Genomic DNA, 16,388 nt, shown 5'->3' with positions numbered 1-16,388 from the left:
CCTCAACTGTATGAAGTCGGTGGAAAAGGCGGCTCTGAGGCAGAGCCCCCAGTCTCCAGTGAACGGGAGGGGCACCAGGCAATGGTAAGGGTGGGGCTGGGGAAGGTGATGTGGTCAGACAGCGCGATGCAGACTCCCAGCACAAAGTGCGCGGCCTGCACTGCAGATGCAGTTCTAGGAAGGGCCGAATTTCAACGGCAGCCAGAGCTGGAGAGGGTTTCAAGTCAGGTTTCCAGGGAGCACAGAAGGCAGACTTGGAGATGGGCCAGTGTTGCGGGGGCAAGGAATCGGTAGTGGGAGGAATGAGGCATGGGGAGCTTAGGCCTCTTGGAGAAGCAGGCAGGTCCAGCAGAGCTGAGGCAATCAGGGCTGGGCTCCAGCCTTTCCCAGGCCGCCTGGACGTGCGCGGAGGGCGGGCTCAGGACAGCGGGCTCGGAACCTGTGTGCACTATTCTCCGCACACTCCTGCACAACACCGTGCTGGGTGAGGGGATGCACTCCTTGATGAGACTGCGGGATCTATATTTGTTGCATGGAATAATAGTTATATATTCCATTCATTTGACATTTACACATTATCTGGTATTTTAACTCTTCTTACAGAAGCAAGAGGGCTTTGAAAAGCTTATGGACCATGTGCGTCATTTTTAATTCCATTTTCCCATAAATCTTTTTTTTTAATTAAAAAAAAAATTTTTTTTTTTGACAGACTGAGTGGACAGTGAGAGAGAGAGACAGAGAGAAAGGTCTTCCTTTGCCGTTGGTTCACCCTCCAATGGCCGCCGCGCTGCAGCCGGCGCACCACGCTGATCTGATGGCAGGAGCCAGGTACTTCTCCTGGTCTCCCATGGGGTGCAGGGCCCAAGCACCTGGGCCATCCTCCACTGCACTTCCAGGCCACAGCAGAGAGCTGGCCTGGAAGAGGGGCAAGCGGGACAGAATCCGGTGCCCCGACCGGGACTAGAACCCGGTGTGCCGGCGCCGCAAGGTGGAGGATTAGCCTAGTGAGCCCCGGCGCCGGCCTCCCATAAATCTTTTGAAACTCCTTCATGGGGCCGGCGCTGTGGTGCAGCGGGTTAACGCCCTGGCCTGAAGCGCCGGCATCCTACGTGGGTGCCGGTTCTAGTCCCGGTTGCTCCTCTTCTGACCCAGCTCTCTGCTATGACCTGGGAAAGCAGTGGAAGATGGCTCGAGACCTTGGGCTCCTGCACCCACATGGGAGACCCAGAAGAAGCTCCGGGCTCCTGGCTTTGGATCGGCACAGCTCCAGTCATTGCATCCACCTGGGGAGTTAACCAGCAGATGGAAGACCTCTCTCTCTGTCTTTACCGCTCTGTAACTCTTTCAAATAAATAAAATAAATCTTAGAAAAAAAGAAACTCCCTCATACATCTCTTCAAGGCCGTGAGAGTTTCCTATGTGTGGGAACATCTATGTACTCACAACACAGTATAGCCAATAACCACAAAAACAGAAGACCACAAAAATGTGTATACTCCCATGTAGCTCAACTGATTTTAAGACTGTACACAAGGGTTGGTACTCCTTACAGAATTAAAATCTACAACAGAAACATTAACTAAACAAAATAAAGGACTTAACCACAGTCATGTTTGATTCTTGAAGATCTGAGGCAGAACCGACACTTACCAAACACAGTCAGACTGAAGCTTTTGCTCTTGTCCCCAGCCGAATTGGAAGCCAGACACGTGTATCTTCCAGTGTGCGACACCTGGGCCTCGCGGATGTGCAGAAAACGGCCACCGGACACAAGGTGATGGGCTTCGTCTTCCTGCAGGAGCTGCCCGTCTCTGTGCCAGGTGATCTCTGGGACTGGATTCCCTGGAGAAAGAGCCACTGGCTCGGACCCTCACTCTGAAAGGGGGCCTTTCACTCACTTCCCTTCCTCCAAGTCCCACTTCTCAAACAATGCAGAGGCCCTTCATTTTAAAATAAATCTGCAACTTCCCTATTTTACCGTAACAATGATTCTGCTATGACTTTAAGACTAGACATACATTACAAGTAATTTTCAAGTGTATGTGGTTTCCATCTGTAAGTGAAATGATTCAAAATTGGCATGTTTAATTAAATTTATACCACACTGAGAATTGGGGTATGCATTTTTGTTAAAATTTTTACTCATGAATACCTCTGCATTCACATTGGTTTTCTACAAATCTGTATTTTTGGGAAAAAAATCTGTAAAAATATAAGACCTTTAATTAAACAATTCAGATATTTTGAGTTTGCATAAGGATTCTAACATATAGACAGATATATAAAGAGATATTAATTGCTCTGTTAATAAATACAATCTATAGGGAAAAGGTCTTTTTATAGTTGCTTTAAAATCAGACTATGTTAAATATTATTTTTAATTATTCATGTAATTTTTTGACATTTTACACCATAAAAGCAAATCACGTTAGGAACAGAAGGCCAGGGTAATAGATTAAAACAGGAGACCCTGAGGGGAGATGGCATAAACTTTAGGCGACTGTTCTCTAAGCAGCAGCAGTTACTAGTAGCCACAATGTTTCTAGAAGAAACCATGGGTAGGTTAAGTGACTTAAAATAGAAAGATTTCCTTGCTTTCTTAAATGTATTGCTCCATGAGGCATCTGAACAGTGAAACAAGAAACTCATCAAATCTTCCTTAAAATGCTGACTTTTCATAAACAGTAAGGGCCACTCTCACTGTTCCTTTACACCTGCAAGGCCATGTACAATAAAAACAGGCTGGGAAAAGGTCCTGTTAAGTTTTGCTTACTTTGATTGATTATTGGTGGTAAAGAAACTGGATTTATAACTGTTAACTTTTGATGTATTTTTCCTAGTTTCTATTCTCTTTGTTAAAATGCTACAAGTTAACAAAAGGTCACAATTTTGTTCACAGGCGATTTCCACCATAAAAATAATGACACCCTTCTACCAAAGCACCCAAAAAGGAAAGGAAGTGAACACACACCGAGGGAAGAGAACGCGGGCAGACGAGGCAGGAAAAGCACATCCGAGTCGAGGCAGAAGAATGGAGACGAGTGTCTTGCTCAGTTCTCCCTGCCTCCCTCCCTCCCTCTCTTGTGGGTACTTCCTTCTCATCTCCACAGCATCTGCGCAGGTTTATCCCTCAGTGGTACAGCTACACGGGGCGCAATTCCATTCCCAACGTCTCCTTTCTCTCAGTCACTGACTCAGAGTGGCGAGGGCGAGCCTCGGAGCTGGGGGCCGCACGAGGGGCAGGGGAGCAGCCCTCACCTGTCACCTCGCACGTCAGCCTGACACTGTGCCTCTCCTTCACCTTCACGTCTTCCAGTGTGTCTCCACCCACAATGTGAGGCGGAACTGAAAAAGCAAACAAAACAGAACCAAAACCTAGGAAATCAGAGCTCCAACAGCGGGGCTTTTTTTTCAATAGGCACCCACAATTGCATTTTTAGAATGCTATAATCCTTACAACAAATCTGCTAATTACCATTCAATACTTGAGCACTAGAATGTTATAACAATATTTTGATCAATACCCATTTTTTTTCTTTTCTTTTTTTTTTTTTTTTTTTTTTTTGACATGCAGAGTGGACAGTGAGAGAGACAGAGAGAAAGGTCTTCCTTTGCTTCCTTTGCCGTTGGTTCACCCTCCAATGACTGCCGCAGCCGGTGCACTGTGGCTGGCGCACCGCGCTGATCCGAAGGCAGGAGCCAGGTACTTGTCCTGGTCTCCCATGGGGTGCAGGGCCCAAGCACTTGGGCCATCCTCCACTGCACTCCCTGGCCACAGCAGAGAGCTGGCCTGGAAGAGGGGCAACCGGGACAGAATCCGGCACCCCGACCGGGACTAGAACCCAGTGTGCCAGCGCCGCTAGGCGGAGGATTAGCCTAGTGAGCCGCGGCGCCAGCCTCAATACCCATTTAAAATATAAAGTTTTATGCCATGATTCCTACTCTAGTGAGCTTTACTGTAAATAAACCACAAAGGTCTGCATACAGATTTCTTAACAAATCAAGAGTAAGAACATTTACTCGACGTTTACTTCTCCCACCATAACTCTGATAAGTGCTCACAAAACACAAGTCGTTCAGCATCTCAAGAAATGTGCGACAACTGTGCACTGGCAACACAGGGCGTTTCAGCCACACGGATTCATCATCTCCCAATCATCCCGACATGGAGTCCCTGCCAAGACTCACAGCAGGGCCCAAAGAACACAGATACGAGACCAAGCTGCAAGGAGATGTAAACCCAGCTTCCAGCCCTATGCAAGCCGACTTCTAGATACTGCAAATGGTGGAAGTACCCAGTACTGAAAGTCCGAAGAGTTTTCTTCCTTCGCCTGCCGCGTTCCTGACGACACACATGTACTGGCCCGCATCCTCCACCTTGGCCTGCATCAGCCGCAGTGTCCTGCCTCCTGGGAAAGCAAACAGCCACATGACTTAGAAACCTACACGACGCCAGGTGCCAGCAAGCCAGCAATAGCGCTGCACAGAGACAGTGACGCCTGAACCCGGTCTTAGAAAGGTTATGGTTATGGGTCACCTCATACAACATTTCAACACTGTTACTATCTGTAACATTTTGTTTGCAGAAATATTCTTCCTCCAAGAAATGCGTGTAGACTGAAGGTGTGATTTGGAGGAGACGCCTGGTGTAGACTGAAGGTGTGATTTGGAGGAGATGCCCGGTGAGGGCAAAGGGGGAGGAACCCACACATGAGCTGAACTGGCCTGCCTAGGACTAAGAGCATGTGGGAAAGCGTAAGAAAATCACGCAGCCCTTTCTCAGACCCTGTCGTCGTCCAGCTGGCACCCTGGACGTGAACAACTGCAACAGAGGTCAGAGTTAAACATGAGCTTTCACACTGGAGCACCCGGATCTGGCTCTGTCAGGAGTCTCCCAACTCTATTCCCCCAAGACACTGGCGTGGGACTTCCCAGCAGCACTCTGGAAGGGAGCCTAGGAATTTCTATTTCAGACAAACACATCCGACTGTAAACAGGTACAGGACTTCTCTGAACGTGTTTAAAACAAAGTCTAGCCAGGCAGAAGAGGACTTCACACTCCCTGCGACTTCCGATCAGCGAGGCTACCTTGTGGCTTCAGCCAGGAGGACAACGCGGCACAGCTTCCTCCTCTCACTTCCTCTCGGAAGAAAGCCCGAGAGCCTCACCTTACAAGCAATGACACAAACCGCAGTCTCCGGCCTGCGGTCTCCAGGCAATGGATGTGGTTACAGAAACGTGCGTCCTTGACCGAGGCCGGCCAGCAGCAGGTTAGACCTAATCCCAACACCAGGAAAGGAGCTTTTCTGAAAAGGCCCACCAGCGGGTTCCTACGTCTTGTCTGAAGGAGGTGGGCTCAGGAGGCTCACCACCACCTAAGCACTCCTCTTGACTTGAAAAACGCGAACTCATTTTCATCCCTCTTATCTTCATGACACTGCTCTTGATCCCTGAGACTAGACACGATCAACATAATCCTTCCAAATCCACTGCTCTATAAATATTTGACCTTGATTATGTGCTAAATAAACCGTAAGGTTTGTTTTCTGTGGGGCTCAGTACGGACATACTATTTTGCTGTCATTCACAATCGTGGCTATCTTCCTTTAAAAAGATCGTCAATAAATCTCCTCCTCATCTTCCTAACAGGGTCTGCTAGGTCTAGGGTACAGCTGATTCCTCTTCTCACTGAGGAAAAGATAATTTATTACTGTGGCAAAATACTGTATTTACTTTTCTGATAATAATGGCTCTAAATACTAAGTGCAAATATTTATTTAACCTTCCTCTAGTTTGGTTTGGCTCGAAAGTCCCCGCATGAGGTATGTTTAAATTTGGAAGCCTTCACTCAACATATTAGGTCTCTCTCTAAGTGTCCAAGCTTTTCGTGAACCGCAGACTTGGCAGATGACCTCAGTGTGTTTCCAGGCCACTGCTCACCGCGGCCAGGCACGGACTCCTGGGGCAGTGCCCCAGAGACAAGCCTCCCAGGTCTCCTGCAGACTTAGATGAGAAATAAGCTGACTGTCTTGTTCACAGTCGTGATAACGTCTTAGCTCACGGGAAACCATCCCATCCGAGAAACGCAAACATTCAGTGGTGAGCAGGCTGAGGTTCTTCTAGCCAAGGGTAATTCAACAATATTAACTGAGCAGCAGGATTCACGGTAGACTCGGGGGTCAGTTGTAGCTCTTCTAATCCTTCACTTTTCAAACTGGTCCTCCTCCTAGTACAAATGCAGTGACATCCCCATGATTTAAGAAATAAGCTTTTTTTTTTTTTTTTTTTTGGTTAGGCAGAGTGGACAGTGAGAGAGAGAGAGAGAGAGAGAGAAAGGTCTTCCTTTTCCATTGGTTCACCTTCCAATGGCCGCTGCAGCCAGTGCACCGCGCTGATCCAAAGGCAGGAGCCAGGTGCTTCTCCTGGTCTCCCATGTGGGTGCAGGGCCCAAGCACTTGGGCCATCCTCCACTGCACTCCCGGGCCACAGCAGAGAGCTGGACTGGAAGAGGAGCGACCGGGACAGAATCCAGCACCCCGACCGGGACTAGAACCCGGGGTGCCGGTGCTGCAGGCGGAGGATTAGCCTAGTGAGCCGTGGTGCCAGCCATAATCAAGTATTACGTAATATTTTCTAAATAAATCTAGAGCTAGTGATTTCCCCCATTTTTATATAGCTTCCTGTGTCCAAGTATCTTTTTCTTAATATGATTAGTAATGGGTATCATGGAAGCTACATCACAAAGAAAAATAAAACAACAAAAACATGGAAGAACGAGGAATTCATGAGAAGGTGTGACCATCTGTGGTCAGGCAGATGATCAGGCCCCCGGGATGTGCAGTACCTGAGAGAATCCTCGCGGAACTGCTAAGGCTGACGGGCCACCCGTCTTTAAGCCAGGTGACTGAGGGCAGTGGAACTCCTGAAGCGTCACAGGTCAGGGACACCGAGTTCTTTTCCACCACACTGATATTTTCAGGTGCCCCCTGGTTTCCTATGATGCTTGGCGGGGCTGTAAGATAAAACCAAACCAACAGAAGTGGGAAGGAAGGTAGCTAATGTATATCAAACACCAACACCTACACAACTTACTGGCAATAACAAAACTCCCATTTTCCTAGCCAACAGTAAGCAAAGAAGCAATCACAATGATCCAGTTTTGTTTTTTGTTTAATGTAATATTTCTGGAAGTCAAAGTGCACTTCTTTCCCACTCACTCTTGGAAGCAAGTGACTTTGACATGGCTATTCCCATAGTGGTTAGCAATTTTCCATGTGTCACTCATCATTCATGGTAAATTTATTTATTTATGAAGATTTATTTATTTATTTGAAAGTTGAAGTTACACAGAGAAGAAGAGGCAGAGAGAAAGAGAGAGAAAAAGAGAGAGCGCGCGCGCGCGAGAGAGGTCCTCCATCCGCAGGTTCATTCCCCAGTTGGCCACAACAGCCAGAGCTGTGCCGATCTGAAGCCAGGAGCCAGGAGCTTTATCTGGGTCTCCCACATGGGTGCAGGGACCCAAGGACCCAGGCCAACTTCCACTGCTTTCCCAGGTCACAGCAGAGAGCCGGAACAGAAGTGGAGCAGCCGGGACTTGAACTGGTGCCCACATGGTATGTCGGCACTGCAGGTGACGGCTTTACCTGCTATGCCCACAGCGCCGGTCCCTATGGTAAACTTATGATACTGATTCATGACCTGTCACTGGCAGGATTTCCAAAAACTTTCTAAGCTTAAAAACTGAGAGCAATCTACCAAGCAGACACTTTAGATTAATTATTTTCTATGTTCTGATTACTTCAGATTTGGTATATGCAATGCCTGCAAACTATAGGTTATTAATGCTGAACCTTAAGCATATCTCAACTGGCTTTAAGCCACAAGATCCGTGGGTGGGTGTTTGGCCTAGAGAGTAAGACTTTGGTGGGATGTCAAGCAGGACACCTGCATCCTACATCAGAGTGTCCGGGTTCAATCCCGGGCTCTGGCTCCTGATCTCAGTTTCCTGCCAATGCAGACCCTGGGAGGCAGCAGTGATGGCTAAAGTACTTGGGTTCCCGACGCTCATATGAGACCTACATGGTGTTTCTGGAAACACTGTGTGCATTTAAGAGAGTCCACTCTCTCGTTGCCTCTCCCTTTCTCTATCTCTCAAATAAGTAAGTAGAACAGAAAAAAAAAAAAAAACTTTTAATTTAGGTTGTAAGATTTGTATCTATTAAATTTAACAATATTTCTATATATGTAAAAAACAGTTCATATGGTATATATCCAAATAGTTGTCTCTAACTATGTGTATGTTTGGTCTATTCCTACTGACATTTGTGGCTAATTAGAATATTAGAGCTGACTTTAGTACAATTAATGCTCAACCGAGATTGTCAGGAAGCTCCAAGAAACCTATATTTAAATGAGTCAAGGCAGCTAATTTGAAAAACATGCAATTAAAAGATTTTACTTGGGATGGCACTGAACCAAAAGTACTTGATGATACAATTTTCTACTTTATTGTGTATTTTCTGAAAGAATATCCAATACATGCTTATCTCAGCAGAGTAAGCAATGTAATATGTTGTTTTAAAAAAAAATTTTTATTTATTATCTATTTGAGAGGCAGAGTTACAGAGAGAGGGAGACAGAGAGAGAGGTCTTCCATCTGCTGGTTCACTCCCCAAATGGCTGCAATGGCTGGAGCTGGGCCGATCCGAGGCCAGGAGCTTCTCCCAGGTCTCCCATATGAGTACAGGGCACCAAGTACTTGGGCCATCATCCACTGCTTTCCCAGACCATAAGCAGGGAGCTGGATCAGAAGAGGGGCAGCCTGGACAGGAACCAGTGCCCATAGGAGAGCTGGCGCTGCAGGTGGAAGCTTAGCCTACTACATACACCACACACCGGCCCCGCAATGGAACAGACACAGCTTGTGAGATACAAGGACCGTCCTCTGAAGACGTTTGGTACTGAGGCCCAAGTTCTTCCCTCCAGGATGCTGGACTGCATCAGCCAAGAAACAGCCCTCTGGAGTCTCTTCCGACTTACCATGCACGCTTACGTCATACTTCCTGTCAGTCATTCCTGCTACGTTCACAGCGACACACACGTAACGGCCCGTGTCGGACACGTGGGTGTTCTTCACCTGCAGGGTGCGGCCTTCGTCCAGTACTTCCAGTCCCCTTCCCTTGGTCAGGGGGCGGCCGTCCTTCATCCAGGTCACCACGGGCTGAGGAACGCCCTGCACTGCACACTCCAGCGAGATGTCCTGCCCTCGCATCACCACAAGCTCAGTAGGCTGGCTGCCGCTGCCTGCTATGGTTGGTCGAACTGGGGGGAAAAGACAGAGGAAACAAAACAGGAAGTATCTGCTTCGTCTCTTATTTAGGAATTTTTGTCAGCCAAATTCTATACATATATATTTCATAGGCAGTTACAGAGAGAGGGAGAGACAGAGATCTTCCATCCACTGGTTCACTCCCCAAATAGCCACAACGGCCAGAGCTGAGCTGGTCTGAATCTAGGAGCCAGGAGGTTCTTACAGGTCTCCTACACGGGTGCAGGGGCCCAAGCACCTGGACCATCTTCCACTGCTTGCCCAGGCCATAGGCAGAGAGCTGGATCGGAAGAGGAACAGCTAGGACACGAACTGGTGCCTGTATGGAATACCAGTGCCGCAGGTGGAAGCTTAACCCGCTAAGGTCACAGCTCCACCCCCAAAGTTGTATATAAATTTTTTATGTCAGAAAAAGAAAAAGATCCAGGATGGGGCTGGTACTGTGGCTTAGCGGGTAAAGCCGCTGCCTGCAACACTGGCATCCCTTATGGGCGCTGGTTCCAGTCCCGGGTGCTCCACTTCTGATCCAGCTCTCTGCTATGGCCTGGGAAAGCAGTAGAAGATGGCCCACGCCCTTGGGCCCCTGCACCCTCCTGCGAGAGCCGGAAAAAGCTCCTGGCCCCTGGCTTCGGATCAGCCCAGCTCCAGCCGTTGTGGCCATTTGGGGAGTGAGTGAATCAGCAGCTGGAAGATCTCCTCCCGCTGCCTCTCTGTAACTCTTTCAAGCAAAATGAACAAACCTTTAAAAAGAGAAAAGACCCAGGACTAAGAAATGCAGCACTGCTATCCTGAGAGGCAGGACTTCTCCCTGATGTTTCTCAGGGGCCCATACCTGAAATGAAGCTATCGACAGAGCAAGAAAAGAATGTTCTACTTCTTAACTTGCTGCTCTGAGAAGCTACGCAGAGGCCAGGACCCATCACGTGTGCCCAGAGTCTCCCTAGGATGGAAGGTAGGACAGCAGCTTACGACCCAGCGTCCTGCTGCCAGCTCCTTCCTCCTCTGTATGGAGCTGGACGAGCCAAGGCTACTCCTGAGTTGTCTTTGAAAATGACAGTGCCCCTTAAACAACTCAGGCCTAGAAAACCTAAGCACTGGTCTGGTGTGGGGGCTGGTCTGGGAAAGGCCGTGGCTCTGCTGTCAAGAGGGAAAGACACCACCTTTCCTTGCTGTCAGTGTGGACTTGACAGCACAGCTGCGGTGGCCACGGTAGGGCCATGAAGGACAGACTGGCAGAGTCTCGGGGCTCCCGCCCGATGGGACTAAGCGTCTGACCAACTGCCCTGCTGGGACTCCTCACCATGACAGAAAGTCAGCTTCTGCTTCTTTTTATTATTTTTATTTTTTAATTAAAGAGATTTTGTTAATACATTAGATTCTCACGGTCACAGCAAATGCATGATAATTACTACAACACAATTCTCAGGCTCATGCTCCACCTGCTTTCATCACCCACAGTCGTTACTGCATGCCTCTCTGGGAGAATTCACTTAACTGATACTGATCCTAAGAACACACAGCAGGGCAACTCTCCACACACGTGTGTGGGCAGACGACGGGGCGCCGAGGGCAGCCCTGCTCTCTGGAGCGGGTTCCACCACACGTGGACCACGTGCACTCAGCTGGCTGCGGACATCTCTCAGAGCTTAAATTTCCACATATGCAAGATGCAGGCAATGCTTTTCTCTTATATAACTGCTCACGTAAAGGTCAAATGAGACAATGGAAGTATCCTGAGTCCTGTAAACTCTTGACAATAACTGGTTTTACACACTGGAAAGCAATGCTGTGACACAGTGCAGCATCTTGCCTGCCCACAGGGTCACTCTTCTGCCTGCCGCCAACCAGGGCCACCTTGGTGACCTGTTTGCCTGGGTGAGCTGCTGCAAGCGACCAGCGGCACTGCTCAGTAAACAGCAGGCAGGGACAGGTAACTGCTCTCTGTTGTGTCTGCACAATGCAAACGCGTGGGCCACACAGAACCATGCGACTCCGAGTGCATCTTAAAGATACGAAGAGACAGTAAAACGGAGGATGGGACATATTAAAAACAATGTATCCAGGTCCCGGCTAAGCAATAACTCACTGTAAACTTGCAGAGTGTAGTCCTTCTGTGCACTTCCGGCAACACTGGATGCCACACACGTATACAGCCCTGCATCCGACTTCTCAGCAACTGAAATCTGCAGCTGTCTGCCACCAGATAAAATCCGGACTCGCCCCACAGAGTCCGCCAGCACAGGAGAGCCTGCAGGAAGGCAAACATTTGGCAGAACAGGAGGCAAGATCACTGAGCACTCCGTACACACACTCTGATGCGCATGTGTGCCTATGTGTTAACGTCCTAGTTCCGGTGTCTGAATGGCAGATGACGCCAACAATCTTCCCTCGGTCTGCAAACTGAAGTACTAAGATTTAGGCAAACTGAACACTTAGATGGTCTACTTAATATTCAGTGGGCACAAATCTTTGGTTGATGAGTAAGTTGAAAATTTGTAACATTACAAGACCGAAAATAAAACAAAACATGACTTCTTTAGAAAATAACTGCTATTTACTTATTTTGAAAGGCAGACAGACTGAAAGAGAGAGATCTCCCACCTACTCATTCATTCTCCAAATGCCTACAACAGCTGGGTCTAGGCAGGCCCAGGTCAGGAGTTAGGAGCCCAGTCCAGGTCTCCCAGGTAGATGGCAGCGATCAACTACTTGAGCCACCACCTGCTGCCTCCTAGTGTTTGCAGTAGGAGGAAGTTGGCATCAGGGGTGAAGCAGGCTTGAACCCAGGCACTTCAACATGGGATGCTGGACTCCCATGGTGTCTTAACCACCGTGCCCAAATGCCTGCCTCTAGAAAATAATCCCTAAAATCTAATCAAAAAATAAAATTTAGTTATTTGAATAGTGGATTCTTGATGAGTATAGCTGCCTATAGTACAAAAGATTAAAGAACAATTAATGTAGAAAATTAACTTTTGTGAAGAGTAGTTAATAATCCAAAATTGTTTTCATTTGGAATATGTAGCAGCACCACAGGTTATACATTTAATATAAAGTCATTTTGCTGTCTAGCATTTAGCATGTGAACCCCAAGAAGATTTGTTTATAAACATGCTTGTCAAATAAAGCGAATATTCATTTTGTATTCATATTTAGTTCTATAAATTTCAAATGCAGAAAACTGACCTTTCTTCTTCCAAATGATATTCGGGGGTGGGATACCGCTTGATTCACACAACAGACTAATGAGATTCCCTTCGATGACTGTAAGCTGAACAAGTTCATTAGAACCATAAATATTTGGTGGCACTGAAAGGAAAAAAAAGAAAAATATTTTGCACTCATTTCATATAGAATTTTCCTAATATTGTAATGCAATAAAAAGAGCTCTACTCAAATAATATATGAAGTTGGTACATGAAAACCATGTAAGTCACCTCTACTACAAATGATACTCAGTAGCAGACTCCCATTTTCAAAATCGAAATTTAATTATGGAAGTATCCAGAACTGCATAAAAAGAAGCTGGCTGACTCTATTTAGACTCTGTGCATCCAAAATCTAAGTGTAACACAGTCATGGAGGCCCGGCCAGCATTGCTATCCTATGCTGACCAGATGGGAAAACATCAGGCAGGTACAAGAGCAGAGGCCAGGGCTCCATCTAGGAACGCCAGATACCTCGTCCAGATTGTACACCCTGCCTCCCGCGTCTGCCTGGAACCTTCATGGGAATGCTGAGTACTTAGCCTCTCAGAGAGGCTGGGGTTTGCAGCTGTGGCCCACTCTCCCTGAGCACGCTTCTCGGCGACAATGTTCTCCCGTGGTCGATGCTTCTGGGAGCAGAGGAGTGGGAGAGCTCTCTTCACCCCTCCGTGGGGCTCCCGGCATTATTCAACCTCCCTCTTTGAAGCTCATGCCACCAATTTACCTCTCTTTTTCTTACCCCATCAGTGAACCTTCACTCTCTACTCAATCTGAATCTTGTTTTTATTCTCTTTGGTCACACCAAGCCACGCAACCATTCTGCAGGAATTCAATACCCACACGTGTGACGGGTCCAGAAGCCTTGCCTACCCACCACCATTCTGTAGGAACTCAATACCCACACGTGACGGGTCCAGACGCCTTGCCTACCCACCACCATTCTGCAGGAACTCAATACCCACATGTGTGACGGGTCCCGAAGCCTTGTCTACCCACCACCATTCTGCAGGAACTCAATACCCACACGTGTGACGGGTCCAGACGCCTTGCCTACCCACCACGATTCTGCAGGAATTCAATACCCACACGTGTGACAGGTCCAGAAGCCTTGCCTACCCACCACCATTCTGTAGGAACTCAATACCCACACGTGACGGGTCCAGACGCCTTGCCTACCCACCACCATTCTGCAGGAACTCAATACCCACACGTGACGGGTCCCGAAGCCTTGCCTACCCACCACCATTCTGTAGGAACTCAATATCCATGTGACGGGTCCAGAAGCCTTGCCTACCCACCACCATTCTGTAGGAACTCAATATCCACACGTGACGGCTCCAGAAGCCTTGCCTACCCAGCACTTTGATCTGCTCATCCCTTCCTCCATCAGAGGACGTACCGTGACCTTTTTCATCATCTGCATAAAAACTTACAACTTAGGCCACCCTACAGTTGCTCTATTCTTGTTCTCTCAATTATTTCCAACTCTTAATTCATCAATTTAATTGAATCTCAAGTTCTTTCAAAACTCTCCCTGTCCAGATGCCTGCTGTTTCATTCACTGACTTCTCTATCCAGCTCAGACCTAATGATCAATAATTTCAATTGATCCTTTGTCATTGTTCTAAAATGCCTTGCACACGTGTCCTTCCTGTTTGGCAACACCCTTACTCTGGGTGAATCCCACAGTTTACACTGTCATCACCTATATCACAGATGGAAAGTTCCATGGAAAAAAAGGCCACAACTGCAGATTAACACTGCTCTAACATTAAACTTTGCATCCTAAACTCTACCCTCCTTTGCCCCCAGAGCCTCCATCAATAAAAATACTTACAGATCTCTATCTGTAATGCATTCCCTTCTAAAATCTAGACCTCCAAAAATATTGTTTATACATCTGAAAGGAAGACAGATAGGTAAGAGAGGGTTCCATCTGCTGGATCACTATCTGAATGCTCACAACAGCCTGGGCTGGGCCAAGCTGAACCCAATCCATGTGGCAGGGAACCAACGACTTGAGCCAGCACCTGCTACTCCCAGGATGTGCATTGGCAGGAAGCTGGAATCAGGAACAGAGGGAAGACTTGAACCCAGGTACTCCAATATTGGATCTGAGAGCTCCATGCAGACTATTAAGTGCTGTATCAAACACTGCCTCGAGATCCAGACCTTTACATACAACTGTCTATGTAACACCCCCGTGTGGGTATCTGAGGGGCGTTGCCAAACTTGCCTTGGCCAGAACTGACCTCAGCCGCCCCTGTTCCCTCGGTCCACGTAGCCCAGCTGGCTAGACCACCCGGACATCCATCCTTTCCTCTTTCTGATTCAGTTTCCTAAATACATCTATAGCTTACCTGTTTCCTTCTAAAATACAGACCTGAGTATCCCAGCCCTTGAAATCCCTTATACCCTTTCACCCATAGGATCAAAGCCCTTTTTAAACTGACATAAGATGCTTTCCTCGATCTGCCCAGTTTACCTTCTCCCTAACATCTCCCCTTTCTGCTCTGCGCCACACTGGGCTACCCAGAGGAAGGTGTTAGTTCAATGGCTCAGAGAACTCAGATCATAGTCTTCAGGTCTCTAAGTTTCTTCCTCCCTTTTCACGGAGTTAATGCCGACTCATTCTAAGGGCTCAGTTAGACACAATGTGCCCCGAAATGCCTTTCCACATAAATTATGACCCTCTTGAGAAATTCAATTTTAATTGGCTAGACAAAGATTTTCTTCCCCAGTTAACTGTAAGTTGACCTTTCTGTGCCTACCCTGGCATACTGCCGGGAACACAGGGCACGCCACGAAGGTTGTCTGCGAGAATTCTCCTGTATGCCTCAGTTTTCTCACCTACTGTCCATTCTGGCACCTACTACAGTCTGTTGTCCACGATTACGCTGCTTCTCTTCACGAGGCACTGGTCTGCACATTTGTAAAGTACAAGATGTTTAACTTCTCTGAAATAGTGACATTCAACCACCCATCCACCCATGCACCCACTCATCTACGTCCTCGCAATTCACTGTGTTCTGGGAACACCACCGTCCTGAGTTTCTACGAAACATTACATTTTTCTTTTTAATTTCTTGAGAGAGAGAGACTGACTCCTATCCACTAGTTCACTTTCCCCAAACACCCACAATGATCCCCCAGCTGTTACAAAGCTTGTCAGGAAACCCAATCTACTAGGTCTCCCATGGAGGTGGAAGAGCCCATTTATCTGGGCCATCACTGCCTCCGAGGGTCTGCATTAGGGAAGCTGGAGTTGGGAGCCAGAATTGAGAACTGAACTAGGAATGCTAATGTGGGACAAATGCATCTTAATCACTGAGCCAAACACCCACACGCTCCTTGATCTTTTCACCCTACGATTTTGACTACTCCTTCTTAATTTCCTACTTGAGGTCTCTTCCCTCTAATCCCTTATGTGGCACACTTGAGAACCATTCCCTAGAGTACTCTCCCAGCTCCACTGCTCCAGCCTCAGGTTTCTAACTCCTCCCTCTCCTGATCTGCAGGCCCACATTCTGACTGTATGGAGGTCAGGGGGCAGGCCACAGGTGCCTCAAACACTAGCAATGATTTCTTTACATCACTTCCTAGTTGAGTATCATGGTTAATTTTTCTTTCTTAACCTTTTGTTCAATCTGGACTTCGTAACACTCAGCCCAGTGTCTTGTCCACATTGGAACATTTTCCCCACTTGAAAGAAATGAGGAAGGAAGGGAAAGGGAGATGAGGGAGGATGGGACGTGGGAGGGACAGGGATGAATGACAGGTAACAAACACAAGCAGACGTAAATTTATGACAAGGTAAATTTTCTATGCAAAGTGAGTTAGTCGTCTCACATGCT

The 16,388-nt window shown here is 47.6% G+C and overlaps 1 protein-coding gene across 2 annotated transcripts in view; it reads right to left on the bottom strand.

The window, feature by feature from the left end:
- Positions 1 to 16,388, bottom strand: part of HMCN1 (hemicentin 1) — a 469,239-nt gene that overhangs the window by 128,572 nt on the left and 324,279 nt on the right. For both annotated transcript variants that reach the window (XM_051820384.3, XM_070055057.2), the window contains exons 43-49: positions 12,515 to 12,637; positions 11,415 to 11,576; positions 9,040 to 9,321; positions 6,845 to 7,012; positions 4,296 to 4,409; positions 3,259 to 3,345; positions 1,651 to 1,842 (exon numbers count right to left, since the gene is read on the bottom strand). In XM_051820384.3, the coding sequence (XP_051676344.3) occupies positions 1,651 to 1,842; positions 3,259 to 3,345; positions 4,296 to 4,409; positions 6,845 to 7,012; positions 9,040 to 9,321; positions 11,415 to 11,576; positions 12,515 to 12,637 (1,128 nt within the window). The remainder of the gene's footprint in view (positions 1 to 1,650; positions 1,843 to 3,258; positions 3,346 to 4,295; positions 4,410 to 6,844; positions 7,013 to 9,039; positions 9,322 to 11,414; positions 11,577 to 12,514; positions 12,638 to 16,388) is intronic.

This window comes from Oryctolagus cuniculus, chromosome 13 (assembly GCF_051225735.1).
Source record: "Oryctolagus cuniculus isolate XC-2025 breed Fujian yellow rabbit chromosome 13, ASM5122573v1, whole genome shotgun sequence".
NCBI classification, from domain to species: domain Eukaryota; kingdom Metazoa; phylum Chordata; class Mammalia; order Lagomorpha; family Leporidae; genus Oryctolagus; species Oryctolagus cuniculus.
Note: the sequence above shows the minus strand (reverse complement) of the source record. Positions and strands in the feature narration are given on the sequence as shown.